General features: G+C 50.0%; 2 protein-coding genes across 15 annotated transcripts; both read left to right on the plus strand.

The window, feature by feature from the left end:
• Positions 1-499: 499 nt before the first annotated feature.
• On the plus strand, positions 500-5,967 carry LOC148421769 (noelin-2-like). Of its 4 annotated transcripts, none has more exons than XM_088420013.1 (8): positions 500-827; positions 1,582-1,752; positions 1,968-2,123; positions 2,538-2,757; positions 3,574-3,680; positions 4,383-4,559; positions 4,651-4,824; positions 5,458-5,967. In XM_088420013.1, the coding sequence occupies exons 1-8, from the start codon at positions 714-716 to the stop codon at positions 5,881-5,883; spliced, it is 1,545 nt and encodes a 514-aa protein (XP_088276139.1). In that variant the 5' UTR covers positions 500-713; the 3' UTR covers positions 5,884-5,967. The 4 variants fall into 4 exon arrangements, with proteins under 4 accessions (XP_088276139.1, XP_088276142.1, XP_088276141.1 ...); XM_088420015.1 differs by having other exon boundaries at positions 501-827; positions 5,563-5,967; XM_088420014.1 differs by having other exon boundaries at positions 501-827; positions 1,603-1,752.
• A 2,202-nt stretch (positions 5,968-8,169) lies between these two features.
• Positions 8,170-21,759, plus strand: LOC148421770 (cdc42-interacting protein 4 homolog). Of its 11 annotated transcripts, none has more exons than XM_088419620.1 (15): positions 8,171-8,361; positions 10,411-10,526; positions 10,616-10,669; positions 11,463-11,610; positions 11,686-11,748; positions 12,503-12,607; positions 13,438-13,644; positions 15,180-15,326; positions 16,362-16,523; positions 17,378-17,401; positions 18,808-18,917; positions 19,269-19,401; positions 19,473-19,540; positions 19,842-19,939; positions 21,234-21,759. In XM_088419620.1, the coding sequence occupies exons 1-15, from the start codon at positions 8,338-8,340 to the stop codon at positions 21,569-21,571; spliced, it is 1,797 nt and encodes a 598-aa protein (XP_088275746.1). In that variant the 5' UTR covers positions 8,171-8,337; the 3' UTR covers positions 21,572-21,759. The 11 variants fall into 11 exon arrangements, 10 of the variants coding, with proteins under 10 accessions (XP_088275744.1, XP_088275749.1, XP_088275746.1 ...); XR_015866159.1 differs by having other exon boundaries at positions 8,172-8,361; positions 13,438-13,566; positions 15,146-15,326; positions 21,253-21,399; XM_088419624.1 differs by having other exon boundaries at positions 8,172-8,361; positions 13,438-13,566.
• Positions 21,760-23,596: the final 1,837 nt, after the last annotated feature.

Consider the following 23,596-nt stretch of genomic DNA (forward strand, 5'->3'; position numbering starts at 1 on the left):
TGGAAGAAGGATTCATCAGCCGTTTTTTGGTTGGTTGTTTGATTTTGAATCCGTCGAAGGGCGCGGCGGCCTGCTGCTCGAACGTCACGTGACCGAACCCGGACGCAACAGTTGAGCAGACAGGTGAGCCGAACGAGTCGGAGGGAACGCTTTCATTCATTTTTTTTTGCACAAAATGGAGATTTCAGCTTTAGCTGGCTCACTTGACATTTGTTCTCCTTAGGCAGAGTCGGAGGGAACACTTACATACACGTTGTTTTGCACAAAATGTAGTCGCTACTGTAACTCCGAGGTGATTGACGGGCGGGCTAGTTCAAAACATGCCAAAAATGCTGCCGTAATTTGGATTATTTACAGAGCAGCAAATACGCTGATGAATTCCCGTCCCTCCCTCGCCATCTCGCACAGGCGCTCAATCGGTACGTGGGCGGGAAGCGCGGCGACAAGGCGGACCGCGGGGCAAGGGCGAAAGGGAGGGAAAGGAAAGAGAGGACGCGCTTTTGGTTTTGACGTCATCTCGCGTCGGGGGAGGAGGGATGCGAAAGAGCGGAAAAGGCTCCGCGCAGCATCTCGGAAGCTCGCTCTCGCGGTCGCGGCGGGATCCAACATCACCGGGGAGACTTGGCGCCCGACGGCCACCGAGGACTTTTGTTTGTTTGGGTTTTTTTTAAGCGTGGCGTCGTTTTAACCGAGACGCCGCCGCGCAGGCGAAGATGAGCGTGCCCATGCTGAAGATCGGCGCCGTGCTGAGCACCATGGCCATGGTCACCAACTGGATGTCCCAGACGCTGCCCTCGCTGGCGGGACTCAACGGGACCGCCGTCGGCGTACGTATACGCTCCGCGCACGCGCGCGGATTTGTTAAATGCCGTAAAACTTGTTAGCGTATATCGCGCACTGTAAGGCGGACCTAAAAGCCTTCAATTTTCCCAAAGGCTGACAGTGCGCCTCGTAATTCGCCGCGCCTTATGTGGCGTGTAAACCGCCGGCTTTTATTTTTTGTCCGACGAAAAATGACAATAATTTAATCGCGGTGTAAATTCTTCCGTTTTCACCTTCGGCTTAAAAATCTCAAAGACATTTGGAATGAAAATTTGACAACGCCACGTTTGAAATTTGGCTACGCCATATATCCCGGGCGTGGTAGCGTAGGTGTGGAAGTCCAGTCCGCGAGAGCCGGTTCCCAGCATGTTTTCCATCTTTCTCATACATGATCAGGATCGTTTTCAAGCTCCCGCCGAGCTCGCTGATAAGCCCTTCGTTGTGGTCCCCCCCCCATGCTTCAGCGAGAGCTTTCCACAACTAATCCAGTTTGAAAATAGGCCATTCATTCAAGGTGCGCATTATAATCCGACGAGCCTCCATGAGGCTTCGGCGACCCATCGGTCTAGTACTGGCACGTTGCAATCGTGGCACATTGGAAATTGATTTTGTTTTTAAAGGGCATCATTCAGATTTGAGAAGACGAACCACCGTAATTCACCAATTAAAGGACACACTTTTGTGTCCGATTACGCGGACCGTAAAAGCCCGGACCGAAGATTGCCGTCGACACTGTCCTTAACCCGATCCCTTTTTCAGCGCGCGCTTGTTTGCTCGCAGGGCTCGTACCCGGGCGCGGAGGAGGCTTGGCAGGTGCGCGGCACCGCGGCGGACCCGGACGGCCGCTGCGCGTGCGCCTTGGTGGCTCCCGCCCGGAACCTCTGCAAGCCGGACCGCCGCGCCGGCCAGCTGGGCCTGCTGACTCGACAGGTGCCATTGCTTTGGTACTTGTCTTAATCAGCGTGACGTGTGAGGCGTGAGTCCATGCAGGCGTGTGCGGGGCCGCAAAGTCGGGAAGAGTCAGCGGCCGCTATCGCTACGCCGCGGCGCGCCCGATGCCGTTTGCCGCAAAAGGAACTCGCGTTTGTTCTCAAAGAGACGATTTTCTTTGCCGAAGACCAAAGTTGAACCGCAGTTTCGTTCAGGTGCGGAACCTGAGTCAATCCGTGGAGGAGGTCCACCTGCGCACCTCCAGGGACCTGCGACACTTTCGCCGATCGGAGCCACTGCTGCGCGGCGTGGACGGACGTCTGCATTCGTATGCCGGCGGCCCCCGCGCGCTCAGCTCCAAAGGTCTACGGGTACACGCGCGCGATCCGGTGTGAACATATTGGAGACGCGGTGGGGGGGGGGATGTAAAGCGGCGTGCGGACGCCGACGCTTGCGTGACTGCGCCAAGTAAAAGATTCAGAGCTCTGCACGGCAGAAAGGCAAACAAGAGGGTCAGGGGGAGGAATGGCAAATTGCATTATTGATGTTGGCTCGTGAAAAGCACTCAACGGGTTAACCGAGGTCACGGTTCGACGCTGAAAAAAAATCTGGATCAAAGTCCTTTTCAAATCCCCGATCTCGAAAACGATGAATTCTCCGAACGGACTCGACTTATCGCCCGCCCGCGGTCGAAACTGACGGCGCGTCCCGCTCGTTCACCGCGACGGCCAAGGAACGCGGGACGGCGGGCGAACGGCGGTGACCGTCTGCTTGCGGCGCTTCAGGAGCTGAAGGGTCAGGTGAGCCGGCTTCAGCCCCTGCTGTCCGCGGCCCATCGGTACCGCTCCGACGTCGGGACGCTGGGCGCCCTGCGCGGCCGGCTGCTCGACCTGTCGGCGGCGCTGACGGCCATCCGGGAGGAGGCGGGCGCGGACGACTACGAGGAGCTTCGGAGGAGAGTCCCGCTGCTGGAGACCAAACTGCGCGGCTGCGTGAACGAGCTAGGTCCGCTTTGCCCAAACCGGCGAGTATCCGAGAGAAAGACGGTCGCCGGAGGGCGCGGGCCGAGTCCTAGGAAAGGAGGGCGGTTTGCCCGCTCGGACCACCGAAAGCGTCCCGAGCGCGCGTCCTTCCTAAACGGCCTCCGCGACGCGGTGGTTTCCTTCGGGGTGTCGGCTTATCCCCTCAGCTAGTCTCGTGTTGACCTTTGGGACAAAGCCGCGCGCCTAAACGGTACTATCGGCGTGGATGGGGAAATCAACGCCCTCGAAGCATTACCGCATCGTAACGTATCCGCTCACGCCAACGTAAACTTTGTGAAATGGGTACGCCGCTCAACTTTGGCCGTTCATGGCCAAATGAACCGGAGCCGCGGAAATTCCACATTATGCCGGCGCGGCCTTGGTGACCGCTCACAATGTGGGAAATCAAACACACTTAACCTGCAGCAAATACATCGTTTACGGATATGAAAAGAAGAAAATATAAAGAATTGATTCCGTTTGCCCTAGTTTTTCACAGTGGTTTTCAAAGTGTGGGTGCGTCTTATAAACGGTAAGATAGACACTTGCCGAATTTGAGGGCAAAAGGAAGGGTCCGTCCTATCCGCGGGTGCGTCTTATAGTTGGGGAGTTACGCTAAGTGTCGGAAGTGCTTGGCGAGGCTTGGTTCTTCCATCGCCGGGTGTCGTACTTTGTACCGGCGACGGCTCGAGAACGAAGTACCGGAACTTTGTTCGGGCTCCGTTTGCTTTTGAGCGATCCGCTTGTCGCGAAACCATCTCTGATTTCTTGGAGCGAAAGGAAAGCGCGTCTTCTTCAGGTTGCGGTCGGCTGACGGCCGTCAGCGACCCCGTCACCGTCAGGGCGTCGGGGTCCCGCTTCGGCTCCTGGATGACTGACGCCGTGATCCCCGGCTCTGACAGCAGGGTGAGGCCGCGCGCTGTTCCGCGCGCGTGCGTGCAGCTAGCAAGTGAAGCGGGCGCTAAAGATCCTCAAATGATCACTGGCTTACCAAAATGAATTTTTTCTGTCTAGGGAATTATTTAAAAAAAACAAACAAAAAAAACAACTGATTCTGAGGAGCGCACCAGCCCTAGCTTGGGGATGTGCGAAATAATCTGGAATAAATTTTGTAGAGCAATTGCTTGAAAAGAAAAATGTGCATACAGTACATACAAATGGATTATTGAAAAAAATAATCTCCTGGTCCAGATTAAACCAGTCGGGGGCACTTCTGGCCATATGTTTGACACCGCTCCTTGAATCAAAATACTAGCAGAAGCGCTTCATATGCCCATCAGTAAAAAAATGAGAGCAAAACTTTTAAGATGAAATTTGTTTGAATGTTTGGAGACTAAAATCACTTTTTTTTTCATACAAAAAAAAACGTACGTTTGTTTTGAATAGAGAACACTTGAGAATTTGAACATAGGGAACAATCGAGAACTTGTTTGAACACATTCAAACAAACTTCATCTGAAAAGATTTCTTTTGAGATGAAATTTGTTTAATTGTTCGGAGGCTAAGATCCCTTTTTTTTTCCCCACACATAAAAAACGTACGTTTGTTTGGAATAGAGAAAGGTGTGCTTTTTCGCTGAAAGCTTGCGCCGCTGTGCTTGCGGTCGAGGTGTGGTCCATGGACGGCTCCCGCCGCGGCCGGCGCGTGCTGGAGTACCGCACCATGGCCGACTTCGCCAAGGGCCGGAACTTTGTGCGGCACCTGCTGCCGCACGCCTGGGCCGGCACCGGCCACGTGGTCTACAACGGCTCGCTCTACTACAACAAGCACCAGAGCAACATCCTGGTAGGCCCCGGCCGGGTAGGGTTAGGGTTCGGCCCGTTCCGGGGGGCCCTTCGCTTCCTTAAACCGCACATTGTAATTCGGGGTGTCGTAGGTGCAGTACCACTTCCGCTCCCGCAGCGTGCTGCTACAGCGCAGCCTGAGCGGCGCCGGCTACAACAACACCTTCCCGTACAGCTGGGGGGGATCCTCCGACATTGACCTCATGGCCGACGAGACGGGCCTGTGGGCCGTTCACACGTCCGTGCCCGACGGCGGAAGCATCGTGGTACCCGACCGACCCAACTAGCTTAGCGTCGGCCCGTTCGGACGCTCGGCGGGCTGACGTTAGAGCGCGTCGCAACGGGCGTCGGCACGCGTCGGAGACCGTTATCCTAATCGGCTAAGGTCGGCGCGACGGGTCGTTCCCAACCGACCGACGTCATGGCTAACGTTGGAATTGGTCGGAGATGGTTGTCGCGAGCGGCTAATGTTAGCGGTATTCACAGCGACTCGTTTGGAATTGACCGTTGACCGTCCGTTAAAACGTGTAGTTCACAGATGCACATCGCCGGTTAACGTTGTATTTCGATGTTAGCGTAAAAGGCTAACATAAGCAATAATCTCGCTAACATTCATTTTTTTTACATTTGTCAATTAGCTGATCGCATCGAGCTAACATTATGACCAATTGTCATTCCTGGCTAGTTGCTAGTTGTTTTTTTCTTTTTTAGCTTGCTGCCCCGAGCGTTCGCCAGAATTCTTAGTGAACTTTTTTTTTGTACCCGGCCGACGATAGATTTCAACAGATTTGTTAGCCTGCCAATGCTGTTATTAGCATTCCTCATGAGTTGTTAGTTAACTGGCTAACGCGACCGAGAGGATTGTCCAGTGATTTTTTTTTTTTTGTGCAACCGCCTAGCACGAGCATTTCTCCCAGTTGCCGGCCGATGGCGCTTTTTCCGAGAGAGCGGTCGGTCTCGAACGGCGCCGGTTCGAGGGCCGACCGGCTTGTCTCTGGGCTCAGGTGAGCCGCCTGTGCCCCCGCTCCCTGGACGTGCTGCGCAGCTGGTCCACGGGCTTCCCCAAACGCAGCGCGGGCGAGGCCTTCATGATCTGCGGCGTCCTCTACGTCACCGACTCGCACCTGGCCGGAGCCAAGGTCCGCTTCGCCTACGACACCGAGGCGTCGGCCTACGAGTACGCGGACGTGCCCTTCCGCAACCTCTACTCGCACATCAGCATGATGGACTACAATCCCAGAGAGAGGGCGCTCTACGCCTGGAACAACGGACACCAGGTGCTCTACAACGTCACCCTCTTTCACGTGGCGCGCGCCGACGGCTAGACCGCGTCCGACGGCCGGGAGAAGCGGCTTTCGGCCCGAGGCGCCGGCCCGCTTTTATTTCTTCAATAAATGTAACCGAAGCTCGTGCTGCCCTTCTTCCTTTCGGTTTTGGGACGAGCGAAGCTAAAGGCCGAACGCCCACGGGGAACGTTAACGTGCGGAAGTGACCCGCTTAAGCGTCGGCGTTTTTTTTTGACCCGGCCGGCAATTTTCCGTTCGAACGATTCCGGCCGTTCCGTCCCGAGTCGTTTGCGGTTCTCTCTTTTGCTTTTGCGCGGCGCCGGTTCCGCTTTGCCGGCGAACGCTGTTAACCAACCTCACGCGGCCCGTGTCCAGATGGCGTCTCGGTAGGACGCGCGGGCTCACGACGGAAGGAAGGAAGGAAGGCAAACGGGTTCCCGTCGGGAAGCATCAGCAATAGCTCCGTTCCTCGCGTGCGGCAGGCACCGCGCTGTCGACTGGAGCGCACGTGCGCGCGCGTGACAGGAAGCAATTAGAATCACATAACTACAAACACTCATGTATAAAAGAAAAAGGCACGTTATTTTCATTTCGGGCGTTTCCTCTTTTACTTCCTTGATTTCCTTTCACTTTCTTTGATCTCCTTTTTGTGTTTTTTTGGCATCTTTCTTTTTTCGATTCTCATCTCCTTTCTCCTCCTTTTCCTCCAAGTCTCCGAGACCCTTTTCTTTCCTTTCTTCCTTTCTTTTTCCTGTCCCTTTGCGTCCCTTCCTTCCTCCCCTTTGTTTTCAGTTCCTTTCCTCTTATTTCTATCCGTTTCCCTCCTTGGAAAGCCAAGCTCGTTACCTCCCGTTCAATTCCTTTTCTTTCCTTGTGCCTCCTTTGCTCTCCTCCTTTCCCTTTCTTTCCATTCCTCTCATCCCCTTTCTTCTCCTCTTTTCCTTCCCCTTCGCTTTCCCGTTCTTTCCTTTTCCTCAGCTCCATCCCTTTCCTTTGCCGGCTTTCCTTTCTCGTCTTTGTCGCCCATCATCTTCGTCCTCGTCCGTGGGGAGGGGAGCATAGGAAGAGGTGGACGCAGGTTCGAGGGGAGGGAGGGGAAGGAAAGGAAGAAGCTAGTCTCCGCCGCCGTTCCGGTAATCCCCTCCTGTTCCGTTGCTCCGCCGGATGCGAAAATCCTCACCTCGATCGGCTCCCGAGGGACAGGGACGCAGACTACTGAGAGAACGGCAGAGAAACCCGACGGCTGAGAAAGCAGACCACCAGACGGCGGCCTCTCTCTTGATCTCTTAGCAAACCTTGCTAAACGCCGCCATCTAGCGGCTCGGAAACAATACTGCAACATTTTGTTTTCTTTCTGAAATTTCCTTTGGCAGGTCACAATACCGATTCCTTGTCAACAGTCGAACAACAACACGGCCGATCACAAACACAATAACACAAATATGTACAAACGATCAGGAGGTCCGGATAAGCCTCACGTCCATACAATGAAAGAATATCGTTGAGGGACTTTACTTGAACAAACGCGAAGACATCGTTTTTCCTTCCCCATTCTTTACAAACTCAAGAATACTGCAACAAGATTGTACTCCGGGCTTGCTGGTGAGACGGACGTCTGCCCGATTGCTTGTTGACTCCGCCTCCACCCGTGCTCCACCTTAAACTCTGTTCTCGTGCGTTTTGCTCGCGCGCTTTGTTTCTCGTACTTTCTTCGACGAGGATCCTCATTCGGTGCCGTCGGGTGCCACGTCGACAAAAGTGTAACCTCACAATGATGGAAAGCGGCAAAACGGAAAAAGGGAGCCGATAGGAAGAGATGGATGTTAGTGTTACCGTGGCGACAAGGATCACGTGAGCGCGACAATCTCGACCCTTTTGGTTTTTCGATTACGTACCCCCTGTTCAATATTTTCTAAGTAGCCTCAGGGGCAACCAGGACAAATCATTTCCCAATGATTAGGATCATTTTGGCAAGACCTTTCATGTTTCACATCATTTGCTCCTAATTTGAAATGAAAAAAAATCAAAGGTGTGTTCCTTTCACGGATTCAAAAACCATTCATTGGCATTCAAACTTGACTCCGTGTCCCAATTCATTTGCTTGTAAATGGAACGCGAGTTCACCTCCCACCGCATCAAAAAGCATGGCATGACATGAAAAGAACAAAATAAAGGCCCGCATTTTGCACGGGAGTCACACTTGAGCATCTTCAGGTTCCAGTTCATTTGCTCTTCAATTTGAAAAGAAATGTTCAAACGTCACGTCCTCTCACTCGCGCGAGCTTCCGCTGCTACTTTAAGGGCGGCTCCTCCCATGTTTGACGCTCTCGCTCGCTCGCTCGTTCGCGCTCTCTCTCTCACGCAGGAGGCAAACCAGTTTGAGAAGGGAGGGTTTCAAACACCTGAAAAAAAAGGCATTATTTTGTGAAGGGAGAAGGCGCGGACGGCTTTCCGGGACAATTCCAAGCGGAGGGCGCCGCGAGAGGTGCAGACATGGACTGGGGCAGCCATTTGTGGGTGAGTCTCCCAACAAACGACAACAAGTGCAACTTTTCAAGTCTGCGTGTGAACGTCCCATTTTGCTAGGGCGTGATTTGGAAGCTTTCGCAATACCTCCCGCATACCTTCTGCCCTTCTGTCTCCAAGGTGTGCGCCACCTGTTTGTTTTTCCACCTGGGACAGGAAGTCGGGCTTCTTTATGTGCAGACCGCCCGCCCGACTTACTTACTTTGCCCATCGCGCGGATCGCTCAGGCTCAAGAGTCACAAGTTTTGTTTTCGCGCGCAGGCTAGTTAGCTCGTGCTCACGGGGCTTCCTTGGCGGCCTCTTTCACGACTAGCTAAAGCGCTCCTTTGCTTGCGACTCTTTTTTCCCCCTTCATAACTTCAAACTGAAGGCCTTGGCATCTGTTTTATTCCGGGGTCACCCGCCCCAAAAAATGCGTCACGGATGACGACGCGTAGCCATAGGACAAAATAGGAGCGCGATAGGTATTGTAAGAGAAGTTACAAAAAGAAATGTAAACATAGGTGGCCTCGTGTTCCAATACATTTGTTCCTCATATGAAAGGACAACCAGACGACTCCCGTTACAAAGCGATGGATTCCATTTGCTTATTCACGCTAAGTTTCCCGCAGTTGTGGTTTTTATCCAATCAGAATTCAGCTAACTTGTGTCGCCGGGCTGTGTGAAACCTGCCCGAGACCTTTGCGATCAAGGACGCGGGCGACGGGAACGTATCGTTCACCGGCAGTCGCAACGGCCAATCGGAGCACGAGTTGGAGACAGTAAGGCCAGCTGGAAGGCCTCCACTGAATGTGACGTGCGCCCTGCGATGGCGAGGGAGGCGAGCGGGCTACACGGTGCGGCTAAGCTGATCTGCATTAACGGCGTAGCTTACGCCAGAGACGGAGGCGAGGACCTTTGTCGAACAATCAACTGTATCTACTGGTTTTTGAAATCACCTTGACTGGAGGCTGGCAAGTCATTGAAGAAAAAAGAAAGAGGAATGGATTTTTTTGGGTGAAATAAATAATGTGTTTTGAAGGGCGGCCGTTTTGGTGAGTGCAAGCATTTGATTTATTTTTAGTGTTTGTCATTTGATTTCTTTCATATTCTTTTTATGGATGTCACGTGCAGTGGGAAGTTTTCATCGCTGATATGGCTTTATTGAATGCGCTGAAGGCCAACAGCCAGTAATGCAATGCGTACATGTGCTTCTCTAAATGCACGGACCGCCACTGAGACACATGCAGTGTGTGTGTGTGAGTGTGGGTGAGCATGTGTCATATATATATATATAAATATATATATATATATATATATATATATATATATATATGTGGACATCCATCTTAGTGTTGTGGAAGTTTGGAATCAGTGGGTAGCGGCAGATTAGTGGGACAGATCGGCACCCCCCCCCCCCCCCCCCCCCCCCCCCCAGCCCCGAGCCGCTTTCCTGCCCATTGTATCCCCGCTTCCTTCCCCCGCAGGACACTGGGCGGGCGTGTGTCCTTTGCCCCACTCGCCCAAAGATATCTACGCATAATTACGACAGCATATACACACATCACACAAAACACGTATACACAAAATACACATGCGCAAGTCACACACCACACACATCAAAAAACAGGGTCCATTCTCACAACATATGCACACACATTACAACCTCATACACACCAGGCGCGTCACACAGAACAAACACAATTCTCGAATACAGAATATAATACAATATCATTCAATAAGGTATATACAAAACAAACATTCGCACGACGTGCACACCAAACATACACGTTCAACACACACTTTCACAAGACATACAATGCACTCAGCACAAACAACGCAGGCATGAAAAAAACACGCCCAAATACACAAGATGCACAACACGCAGAAGAAAAACATCGGCGCAACATACAAGACACGGAAGATGCGCACGTCAACGCACGAGACATCCAACAAAATACGCAGCCGACGAAATCACTCAAACAAGCAAGACACACGACACGCGCGCGCGGCACACTAGCACGCGCACGAGCTGACGGATGCGCGCGCGCTTGGCGCCAGGACCAGAACGAGGTGATCGACAAGCACACGCAGGCGGGCCTGGACCTGCTCGAGCGCTACGTCAAGTTTGTCAAGGAGCGCGCCGACATCGAGCAGAGCTACGCCAAGCAGCTCAGGTGCGTGGCGGTAGCCCCGCGCGCGCGCCCCCGTGCGGCCGTCCGGCGCTGACCGCGCGCCTGCCTGCCTGCCTGCGTGCGTGTTGCAGGAGTCTGTCCAGGAAGTACGCCAAGAGGGGGAGCAAAGACGAGCAGGACTGCAGGTCGCGTGGCAACGACCTTTGTGTGTGTGTGTGTGTGTGTGTGTGTGTGTGTGTTGTGTCGTTGTCTTGACGCTCGTGTGTTAGCGCCTTTCATTGGGACCCTGCTGTGTGCGTGCGTGCGTGCGTGTCTTTTTCTTTGACTTTTGCATCGCGTTTCAGGTTTTTCTGCTAAATGAGCATTCGGCTTGCGCGCTTGTCTCAATGTTGTGAGCGCTTTTCCGGCCGCGTATATCAATGTTGTGTGTTTTACTGCCTTTCTATGTTCGTGTGCTACGTGCGTGTTTGGGGCTTTCATTCGTGCACTTGCGCGAGGTCGGGTAGTGCTTTTGCGTGTTTGCCGTTTGAGCGCGAGTGCGTTTTTTGTCTTTCGCTCTCTCAGCGGCATCGGCCAGGGTTCTCGTCTTTTAAAATAGTTTTAATGACGAATGGTCAAATACTCGTTTTTTTTTTACCGAAGGGTGGCTGACACCCTTGACTAACGCCTACCGATCACATAAGGCAACTGAGCGGCGTAGTGCTAACTGTGACCCTTGGATGGCAACGATTCCACACTTACGGCACAGATATCACCTACACGGAATGGAACTCAATCTTTCATAAGATAGCCCCCATGTTGCACACAATGTTGCGTGGGCCTCGAAAGATGAGCGAAAATTCAAATGATGGTAGTCCTCCAGAGGTTTCCTTTCCTCATAACGTTCGGCACCGGAAGTGTGAAGAAGGTCTTTATTTTTTTTTCTTGGCTGCGGCATCGGGGTCGTCCGTTTGCGACGTGTCATTTTGTGGCCCTCAGGTTCAGCAACCACGCGGCGCTGCAGGAGATGTTGTGCGAGGTGAACGACTACGCGGGCCAGCGGGAGGTGATCGCCGAGAACATGATGACGGACATCTGCGTGGAGCTCACCAAGTTCCTGCAGGAGCTCAAGCAGGAGCGCAAGGCCGTGAGCGCCCGTCCGTTTGCGCCCGCGCGCTGAGGAGACGCGCGCGGCCCCCAACGCGGCGCCTTCTCTCCGCAGCACCTATCGGACGCCAAGAAGGCCCAGCAGAACCTGGAGGGCAGCTTCAAGCAGCTGGAAAGCGTACGTGCGTGGTCGCCGTCATCGGCTTCTGTTTGCCACAGCTGGCCACTCTTTTTTTTTTCTGCCGCTCGTGTCATTTACGGTCCTCGGATAGGAACGACATTTCCGCCACCGCCTCCGTCAAATAACGAAACCATCACCAATCCCTTCCTTGCCCCCCCCCCCTAAAAAATACAAAATACAAAAAAAATAAATGAACTGCAACATCCTATTCTAAAAACCAATTAAGCCTCAGCAAAAACAAACCAGATTATTGCATACAAATGATTCTCTCCTGGACTAAAACAAAACAAAACCAAAAAACCTCCCAGATCACCCCCCTGTCAAGTATCACTGAAATCAAATAAGGCACTTTGATGCGCTTGTTTTTTACTTTATTTATTTATTCATTTATTTCCCATTAGCAGGACTGTCCCATACGCAGCCTTGGCCCTATGAGGTGATTTTTTTATTTAGATATTTTTCACGCAAGAGGACATATCAACCGTCACATACACCGTAATGAAAATGTTTTGCTCAGCTCATTTGACTTGATATTTCCCCTGGGGGGGGTTGGGGGGGGGCATGTGATCACTGAGCGTTTATGCGTCCATCGTGTGTATCTATGTGGTCATTGCACATTAGGGTTTCGTCCTACGTCCTTTCTCGTTGTGTGTGTTTACACGTGGTGAGTTTGCGCAAATTGCGTGCCGGTACGGCTTCATCTTCACGCGGCGTGCTCACGTTATTTTAATATGTGCGCATGTCTTTGCAGAGCAAGAAGCGTTTTGCCAAGGAGTGGGCGGAGGCGGAAAAAGCCACGCAACAGGCCGAGAAAACGGAGAGCGACCCCAACGCCACCAAGATAGACGTGGATAAGGTAAGTTTCAAAAACACACAAAGTATCTGATCGGACGTGGGAAAATGAAGGTCGATGAAGCACATTTTTTCTTCCTCTAGAACAGGGGTGCACACACTTTACCAGCATGCGAGATACTTCTAAAATGGCCGAGTCAAAATGATCCACCTAATATAAATTTGCAAAACACATTTATTCATAAATGGACTGAAGCTTCTTGATATGAACCACATATGTCGGAGTATCTTGCATAGCGACGCCGATACATACGGCTAAATGTAACTGTGCATTTTTTGTCACGACCTTACTCCGGTCGCGGCGGAACGGCACTTGGACTTCATGACCTCCGTGCGGGAAAAGGCCGAATCGCGTTCATAAGCGGAGCCGGAGAAAAAGGGGCGCTCTCCGGACAACTGGGATTTGAGCCCCCGACATCACCGGCGCTTCATTTTTAGCCATCGTTGTCGCGACGCGAGTACGTGATGGGGCTATAAGCACGATACGATGATCGGTCTTCATTTGGACGCGACGGCAGTCTGGTGAATTGGATGTCGATTCCGTTTTCGTACTCAGGTAAGTGTCAAAAGCTATTATTAGGATGCTCCATTTGGACTCGCCGGGCCACGTCATAGGCGAAAACATCCCAGTGACTCCTACGAGTAGCGAAGGCCCCTCTAGACGGCGCGCCGTTTAAAGATGCCGGCGTCTCTCTGTAAAGATGCTTCATTTTCTTTTGACCGGAGAGCATCGTTGCCGGAATGAAATCTCCGAGCTAAACGCGCACGGTAAAATGCGGGGTTTTTGTGAGAACGTCCGGATAGAACTTTCCTTCGTTTGTCCCTGCGCCCCAGGCCAAGCAGCACGCGCACGCCCGCACGCACACGGCGGAGGAATGCCGCAGCGACTACGCCGCGCAGCTCCAGAAGTACAATAAGGAGCAGAACTACTTCTACTACACCGAGATACCGCAGATTTACAACGTGAGGCCGTCGTGGCAATGTGTCCGAGCGCGGATCTTTTCTGTCCCCTCCAAAAAGTCCTATTTGCTGGCAACAAAAGTGAGTACGCCCCGAAAGGAAACTGTCGGTTTTTGCTCTTTGCTCAAAAGGAAACTGTCGGTTTTTGCTTTTTTCCAAGTTTAGAAAATGGTTACTGCCAGGGGCGGTCTTACGAGGCGTCCCTCCCTCCCAATCATTTTTCTGCCATTTTAACACGCGCAAAGTTTTTTAAAGACCTGGATAGCTGCCGCAATGAACCGCGTATCCGAATCGAAGTAGTCTAACGAATGAACTTGATTTGACGACGACGACGGCGCGCAGAAACATTCTTCTGATTTTTACAAGTGTGAACTCGGGTTAAACTTGTCAGCCTTACACTTCTCAAGTCATTGTCGGTAGTAAACGCTCCATATTTTGTCAATCGTTTGATCAGGAAGATTTTTAGCGCGCAGCGGTACCTCTGCTCATGAAGGCTTCTCGTCTCGGAAAATCCGGCTTACCGAACGCCACGGGAAAAATATAGTCTCCGGTTAGGAAAAAACATTCCGGATGGCAAAGGCGACGTCGTCGGCGTACAGGATTGAGACGCGGCGCCTCGGCGCTCGACAAGAAGACGATGAGCTCAAAGTAAACTCGAGTCAACTTTCGTGCTGAAAATAATCCCACCCGAGATAAATAGGATGGCTCCCTTGGGCTTGTCGGGCATGCCTAGATGGCTGGGAACGTCCGATAAAAAGCAGCTGAAAAGGGCTCGCGATTTTCCCCTGAGAGCGATGACAGCTCATTTGAATGTAGCCTTTTCCTTCAGATTCTAGTTATGGCGAAACGAAGCCCCGTGAAGCACTTTGGATCTATTTCGCTCCTCGACTTTGTTTCGTGGATTCCGTTGCCATTGCGCGTGCCTTAATCTTACCAAGCCCAAGAGCGGCTTACGGAGGAGCTAGACATGACCCGGAGTGCTTGGCGAGGCGATCGTTGGCCCATCGCTACCCGTAGCCATGCTTCGTATCACCGCGGTACTCCTCCGACACCAAACATGTGACCTTTTGGTCCAATTGGGTCAGCGGCGCGCTCGCCTTTGTTGCCAGCGCTTGAGCTATTCTTAGATTACTAATTCATTCAATCCCAAAGATGTCTTTTTACCAAACCAATGACAGGTACCAAATGAATCAGGCGCAACTGTAACCCATAACTTTAGTACTTTTACACCTCAAGCACTAGAGGAATCGGTCACTTAATATCTTGAGCATTAAAGTCATCAATGACTTTAGCACCTGGACTCATTGATATCTTTGCCAATCGTATCAAGTAATCGTGCCGTACAAGCCAATCGCCTGAAACTATCCGTCACTTTGTCGGTGACATGACTACTTGACTTCAAGTTCGTATTCCTTTAGTGGCAACCCTTTTGGACCTTTTTTTGCACTCAAAACACCCGCAAAACAATCGAAAGAGAAGTGAATAAGTACCTGGGATTGGTTGTTTGGGGACACAAACAAAAACAAAACGTAAAACTGCGTCTTTGGGACGGAACGAGTGAGTGGTATTTATCCAACGGTAGAGTATGTGGCAGCAGCTCGACTTTGCGCGCGCAGAAGCTCCAGGATCTAGACGAGCGTCGGATCTGCCGTCTGGCCGAAGGGTACCGCCAATTTTCCGAGTTGGAGAAGAAGGTGCAGCCCATCATCGCCAAATGTCTGGATGGGATCTCGGCGGCCGGTGCCAAAGTGGACCAAAAGAAGGTTCTCTCTTTGCTTGACTTTGATGCAAATTCAGAATTGAACCTTTCTTCTCAGGATTCTGAGCTCTTCTCATCTGAGTCAAAAACAAGAAATCTCAGACTAAAGTCCCAAAATGGGTTTTCAGCTCATAATTTGGACTTTTATTCCGAGTGAGAAGAATTCCGACAGATATTTAACATATAATGTAGGTGTATATATATATATATATATATATATATGTAATTATTTCAGAATTTGGCCAGGAAGTTTCAACCCCATTTTCAGAATTTGGACCGGAAGTTTCCAATTCCAACTTTGAAGTGAGAATTCTGCCTTTATTCTCATCTGATTTGAGTCAAAAACCTGAGACAGAGGTCAGAATTTTGACTTGATTTTCACAATTGTCACTTCACAAGTCCGAATTTGGACTCTGATCTCAGAATTCAGACTTTGTTCTCATCTGTTTTATTCAAAAGGGAATTCTGAGACCAAAGTCCCAATTCTGGCTATTTTCAGAATTGTCACTTTGAAGTCAGAATGCCATCTCACAGGACTTTATTAGAATTCTTGCAAACAATGCTTTGGAATCCGAATTCTAACTTGATTCCCATCTCGCTTGAGTCAAAATTCCCAATTTTGGATTCTCAAGTAAAAGACAGAATTGTGACCTGATTTTCAGAACTGTCACTTTACAAGTCAGTATGGGAGCGTTATCTCATTGAGTGCAAATTGTAAAGTGACAGCCCAATTCGGGACTCTATGGACAGAATTGTCACCTGAAGTCAGAATTCTGAAAGGAAAACCCAAATTGTGACTCGGGATCTCAGGACCGTCCGAATTGTAGTTGGAAGATCGTCATTGTCTGACGTCACATTGAGAATTGTGCCAAAAAGGGAGCTGGTCACTTTCTTCTCAGAATTCTCACTTTTTGATGGCGCGGCCCATTTTGAGGGCCGCTTGTCAGTCGGACATCCGAACGCGGGTTTGGCGCGTGGGGAAAGCGTCCCTCTCGGGTCGACTGACGTCTGCGCCGGCATCTGCGGCTCCCCGGGCCAGGACTCGCTTCTGCTGGTGGAGCAGCACAGGTCGGGATTGGAGCGTCCCGGCGACGTGGAATTCGAGGACTACGCGCAGGGCGTCAAAGCGGCCGGCCCCGACTCCGGCCTCAACCCCGCCCGAGTTCGGACCAAGCTTTGGCCCTTCAGCCGGAAGCACAAGGTTTCGCGCGCACACAATCGCCGCGCACGCGCTCGCACTCACGCCGGGGGGGTTTCAATCGTACGGGGGGCGTCCCGCGGACATTTCCCCGACAAATTGCCTAACCCTAACCTCCAAGCTAGCCTCGACCCTGACCCCGTCTCCGAGCGAGCCTTGACCTTCTCAAGCGAAACCCTGGGCAAAAGTGCAAGAGGTCCCCGCAGAGACGGTTTTTGCTCCCCGGCACGTATGCGGGAGCGCGCGTGCGGGGAGACCTCTCGACATCGTCCCCGAGCTCCTAACCCCAAAGTCAAGCATGGCCACAGATTGCCCGAGCCCAACCCAGTACTTCGCAAACAGCGGGGCGGGGAACCGCGAGGAACAGGCTTAAAAGTTGACGCTTGTGATTGGGAGTAAGCGTTTGTAACCATTTTTTGCAGAGGGAATAATGACATATTTACAGTTAGCGTGGCAAGTGGGGGGAGGGGGCAGATGTTACCTCTTTCTTTTCCTTTCCAAAAGAAGAATTGAGCCAAACTCCGACCCTGACCTCGAATCTCAAAGCCAGGCTTGAGATCTGAACCAAAACGCTCAGCAAACGTGCAAGAGGCCCCCACAAAGACAGCAAAAGCGGGAATTTGCTCCCCCAGTATCAAAATATCAAAGCAATAGCAAATGTCAAGGGTGCGCGCACACACATACACTCACACACACACACACACACAGACACACAAGAAGCGCAGATTGCTCGGGTTCCCCCCACGGGGGGCCGCGGACCGCACCGAGGCCTGTCCCTCACGCGCGCCCTGCCTTGTTTTGTCCGGTCCTTTCCGGCGCCGCGCCGCCCAACCCAACGGCCGTGCGGCTGCGTCCAGACGTCGCATGCCGAGAAGCGCGCGGTAACGTGTCGACCTTCGACCCGGCGGTGTGAGGGAGTGGCTCCCCTTTCCTTTTGGTTTTTCCCTTCACGACGATAACGTTTGACTCCGTGATGTCACGCGGCCGCCCGGTTAGGTACGCCTGAGAACAAACCAAAAACGCCGTCCCTAATATTCGGACGATTTCCTCGTGACATGTTGTTCGGGACAAATCTTGGTGTGAGGTCGCGCTGTTTGGAACCATTGCCCCCCCCCCCCCCCCCCCCCCCACACACACACACACACACCCACCCCCAAGGGTTAGGGTTTAATTGGTGGAATTGGAGGTCTATTTTGTCTGTGCAGGTGTACCTAACCGAGTGGCTGATGAAATGCATGTCAATAGGGGTAAAGCTTTCTTGATAAGGGTCTTTTAAAGACATAATTCATATTAGTTTCAGTTTTTATTAAGTAGAATTTTATTTACATCATTATTATGTAGTTTTCATGGGAGTTAAGTTTGACTTTACCTATATAAAATAAAAATATAATACAAGTAATATTACAATGTATTTTAAACATGCAAATGTTTTATATTCTAATTTAGTCACGTAATTGCTATAATTTTACTTTTGAATCTTACAATGCTGCATAACTTTGTTGCTTTTACTCTTAATATTTCAAAGTTGTTTTTTCTCATCGTCTTTTAAACTATTCATTCAAATTTTGAACTTTCAATTTGGACTGACCTTTTTTAAAATTAGTGTCCTTTTCATCTTTTTCAACATGAAATTTGATCATGTCATCTGATTAATGTTGTATTTTCAGTTTTAAATAGTTTTGTATTTTGTGTAAATTGAATACAAAGCATTTCTATTATGTAACCGAAGGTTAAAGTCTTTTATCTTATCATTCATCTTATATCTATAACTACTATTAGTAGTGGCGGCAGCAGCAGCAATGTATTATTATTATTGTAATATAGTAACTACCAAGAATATCTTAATTGGAATGGACAAATACATATCTTGTATGTGAATGAAAGCACAAAAATAATCCAAATATCTGCATAAATCACAATGATGACAGATGCAATACATCCGGGGAAGAAAATTAAGAGTTTGCACATCGGTGACATCACGGAAGGGGGGGGGGGAGAATGATTGCGGGTGTTTGCAATGGTGCTAGGGGGCGCCATCCTTTTAGCCATAGGGTAAGCGAGCTTCACGAAGCACTTTGGATGTTTATTTGGGCCACAAGATGGCACCTTTTTTTAAAATTTTTAATATAAAAGTGGAATGCATATTCATGGCATTAGTCTAGGTTTACAAGTAGAGGAATAAATGCAAATCCCAAGTGCATTGTGACGCTTCATTTTGCCACGACCGCATCCTTGCCCTTGCTCCGCAAACCAACGACGGCGCGCGCGCGCGCCCACTTGTGTGCAGCCGGCGCCGGCCGAGGACTTCTCTCACCTTCCTCCCGAACAGAGGAGGAAGATGCTGCAGGCCAAGATCGACGACGTGTCCAAAAAGCTTCAGATGATGCAGGAGACCAGGTGAGGCCGCAATATTAGGTATGCCCGGCGGTCGGGCCGCGGGCGGCGGCTCGGGCCTGCGAGCTTGCCCCCCCGGGGGCAATTTCCACCCCCCGACTCCGTTCTTAAAAGCGTTTGAGCCTCGAATTCGATGTTTTTCATGTCGTGGATTGGACGATTTCAAAGTTCTTTATTCGCTAGCGGACCGGAGCAAACGTCGCCCTGACCCAGGTGGTCAGAAGGTTAGCTTTTTGACGCATGCGGCCGTCGACGGAACCCAAAGACGTGGCGAGGGCTCAAATGCTAGGAAAAGCCAAAATGGCAACAAAATATCTTTTGGCCCAAATGACATTTGTGAGCGCGCGCTCGCAGCGAGGCCCTGGAGAAGATGAAGGGCGTGTACGAGCAGAACCCCGACTTGGGCGACCCGGCCATCCTGGAGCCTCAGATGGCCGAGACCGCGCAGAGCATGGGATACCTGCGCGGCGAACTGGCCAAATACGAAGTAACGTCCGACGGCTCGTCCCGGCCTTTTTGCCGGTCTCGCTTTCCTCGCTCTCTTCTTCCTTTTTCCAGACGTGGCTGTCGGAGGCGCTGGGAGGAGAGCGATGCGCCGACGCCGGCGACGAGCGCGCACAAGACGCGTGAGTAAGATTGGCCGAGTATGGACGTACGCTCCGTATGTTGCGCGTGAGATAAGCTTCCTTTCCAAATAAATCATCTTCTCACTTCAACATCGCAAGCAATCTTGACTAACTGAATAAAGGTTTGAATTGAGCGCCTAAATGTAAGCGCTCGCAGGCGAGCAAAGCTTTAACGTTGATTTGCTAAACGGTGAAAAGCCCCCTCGTGCGAGAAATTTTCAGCCGCGAACATAATTTTATTTTGTCGAGGAGTTCTACTGCTTACGTGTGTGTAAATATTCTTTGTGTGTGTGTTTCCCAGAGTGGCGGTGGCATCTGAGAACCATCAGAACATTTACACGGAGTTTGAGGACGACTTTGACGACTGTGGCCAGTGCACAGCTTTGTACAATTTTGAAGGTTTGCGTTCTCTTTATTTCGTTCGACCGGGGTTCATTCCGTTTTAAACGAGTATGTTTGCTTATTACGAGGCAGGTTTGGATGCAGAGTACGGTTGTTTTCTGACGTTTGTTTTTGATCTATATATTAAAAAATGATGATTGGTAACTGGTACAAATACGAGCATTTGCATAACGGGAGAAATAGAGAGCACGCAGAGACAGGTCGGTGTCATCGAGAGATCTTTATTTACGAGCGGGCACTTGCTGGTTTGAAGACCGGCGGGGACGAGCCGTTGCGATCAGCCGCCAGGGCCGCACACAGCCGGGAAATGGCCGGCGGTCGATCGGTCGGGTGGCGAGGAGCAAGCGGGAAGAGACGCGGGCCATCGGGATGGGGCGGGGTCAAAGCGCCGGAGGTCGGGTTGGATCATGTCGGGTGGTCAAGAGCGGACGAGGTCAAAACGCGGGCAATCGGGCAGGCGGGAATGCCGGAAGTCCCGGCGTGACGCACGGAGACAATCTGGCGGATCGTGAGGGATGGGGACCGGGCGATTGAGCGGTGGCAGCTGTTGATGTACAGGGCCGATCGAGTTGAGCAGGTGTGATGAGTCGGGCAATGAGTGGCCATGCTGACGGACCGGAACACGTTCATATCAGAATAAAATCACAATTCTTTCCAAGATATAGTTTACAAATTTTTGCGATTAAAAAAATCTGTCATTCAGGAATAGTACACCCTCCCAGAAAAAACAAAACAAAAAACTCAACGGCAATTGGATTCATATATTTTCAAGAATGAACATGCATTGTTGCACAAAGTCGAAAAGTAACTTTTTTTCGGGAATGATTTGATTTAGCAATCAAGAATAGTTATGTCAATAAGTCCGATTTTTCCTCTTTCCAAGTTCATGACAGGAGAATGTATTCACATCTTTCCAAGATGTCACTGGTATTTGAATGTAACAATAAAGTTGCCGTATTGAACATAAGTAGTAGTATATATTGATACTAAATGAGTAATTGGATTTTTTCTTCAAACCAACAGAATAAAGTCAAACTTTTTCTAGAAAGACGTTGCATTGTTTGAGACAAAAATTTGCAATATGTGACTATTTTGGAGATTTCGTTTTCTAGGAAATGTCTTAGAAAACTGTTATTTGTCACTAAGTTGCGTTTGTCCTCTTTCTAAATTCATGTTTGGAGATGACGCTCGGATCGCCTCCTGAAACAAAATTGTACATTGTCAGGGACGCTCATCGGAAGATCGGCGAACCTTTCGTGTAGCGTGATCGGAATGGGTTATTTCGTGACAGGTATGATGTTTTGCGGCAGGCAACAGCGAGGGCACCATCTCGGTGACGGACGGCGAGCTTCTCACCATCACCGAGGAGGACAAGGGCGACGGCTGGATGCGCGTGCTGCGGGCCGACGGCCAGGAGGGCTTCGTCCCGTCCTCCTACGTCAAGCTGCCGTCCTAACGTCCGCCCGGGCCCGCGGCATTTCAAAGAAGCGCCACGCCCGAGAAGCCGGCCGTCCTTCCGCGGCGGCGGAGAAAAAAGACAAACAAATAAAAACTCGCTCTTTCATTGGAAACAAAGTAGAAATGGTCTCGCTCAGTGTCAAGACATCCCTGATTGATCCTATTTTTTGAAAAAAGGTCCCAAAAGTCATATTTTGGTTGCGTTTTCATCTGGAAATGTATGCTCTCATTTTAGCCAAGAAAAAAAAACACCATGATATTTGGAATACGTTTATCCCTCCTTTTTGGCCATTAATTGGAAGCTGTGAGTGAAAAAAGTAGCGCATTGGACGGGCATAAATAAAGTGTGTGAAATACGTTGTTCAGAACCTTTCTTTCCCATGCCTGGCGATCTAAGTCCAGTCTGGAGGTGTAAGCGTGTCAATACCCATTAGTTTTGGTTTAGGATTAGCCCGGTGCGCAGGCTGAGTATGAACATATGCTCCATGTGTTGCACATTGTGTACGTGCACACGTAACCGAGCACACACACAACATACGTAACACCAACACCTAGAATGTTGCCTTTAGGGTTAGGAAAAGGGGGCTGAACCCTTTCCCCCAGGGAATAGGGGAACCAGTCCCCTCTCCCCTGGCGGAAGGGTGGTGCACGGTCCATCCTGGAACCCGTGGCCCTCCCTGCACCACCGTCCCATTTCTTTGGCTGTGTCCGCACGTCCATCCATTCTCCATTTTATTAATCCAATTAGTCAATGGTTTCATTTTATACATATATATATATATATATATATATATATATATATATATATATATTAGTGTTACACATATATTTTAGCTACTCTGTTTATTATGTAGTAATGACTATATAGTTGTAGTTGTTACTTACATTAATAACTTAACTTATATCAATAACGCCTTTGTTATTTAATTAATAATTTCACCTATGTTATGTATAAATATATCTTACTATATATGAGTAAATTCCCCAATAAAGTTTTTTAATGAAAAACTAAAAAATAAAATAATAAACAAATAAACAATTGATTCTCAATGCAATTAACTACATTTTGCAACTCAAAATCTACAGTGAAAATATGTGTGCCCTGAACGTTTCGGCTCTAAACCGAGCCTTCTTCAGGTTCGCGGCACACAAAAAAAACTTTCTATTCTTCGTCTTGTTCTTTGACCTCCCACTTAGGCTCCTCAACGTCAACTAAACTTGGCTAAGCAAGCAGCTGCTTTTATAGGCACCTCTCTCGATGGCTCCGCCCCTCAATTACATTCAATGCCTGCTGCGTTTGTTGGATAGAGTATACCTCTGATAAGGCCAAATGAAATGAGTATACTATATTATGTAAATCATGTAATTTAAGTAAGTTAATATATAAGTGTGTGTATATATATATATATATATATATATATATATATATATATATATATATATATATATATATATATATATATATATATGTATATTTGTAAATAGAAGTATATAATATGTATATCAATGTATCAATGAATATTGTAAATAATATATATGAAGTTTTATTATACTTATTTTTTCATTTTAAATACTTACAAATTAAGTCTTTTATTTTTATTTAACAGTTATTTTGTTAACAATTCTATATATACCATTTATTATGCTGTATGTCTTATGTTTCATTCTCATAATGAAGTTTAGGTTTAACTTTAATAATGGGTTAGGGTTAGGGTTAGGGGGAAATAGGGAAGTTTTTGAAGATGTCTCGGACGCGACATCTAAGAAGGAAGGGCGGCAGGTGGACGAGAGCGGCACAAAAGCGGGGTAGGATTCCACCCGGATTCCAAATCTGCGGTCGGCGAGCCGCTGCGCCAGCCGCAAGTGGGTGTTTCGGGGGTCATGGCGTATCTCCTCGCAGCAAGGAGCGAGAGGGACGGGGGTGGCACCGTCGCGTCCGGGAGGCCGAGCCGGTTCCGATGAACTCGGGTTTTACGGGTGTGCGATGCTGCGTTCGGGAGATACGGGCGGGGGGACTATTTGCCTTCAAAATAAAAAAAAAGGCTCACAGTTGCGCACGCGCAGTAGCGGGGCGCAGTAGCGGGACACGTCCCGAGGAAGAGCGGCAGGTGGACGAGTGCGGCATAAAAGCGGGGTAGGATTCCACCCGGATTCCAAATATGCGGTCGGCGAGCCGCTGCGCCGGCCGCAAGTGGG

Source organism: Hippichthys cyanospilos, chromosome 7 (genome assembly GCF_059441005.1).
Source record: "Hippichthys cyanospilos isolate Australia breed blue-spotted pipefish chromosome 7, RoL_Hcya_1.0, whole genome shotgun sequence".
In the NCBI taxonomy this organism is placed as follows: Eukaryota; Metazoa; Chordata; class Actinopteri; order Syngnathiformes; family Syngnathidae; genus Hippichthys; species Hippichthys cyanospilos.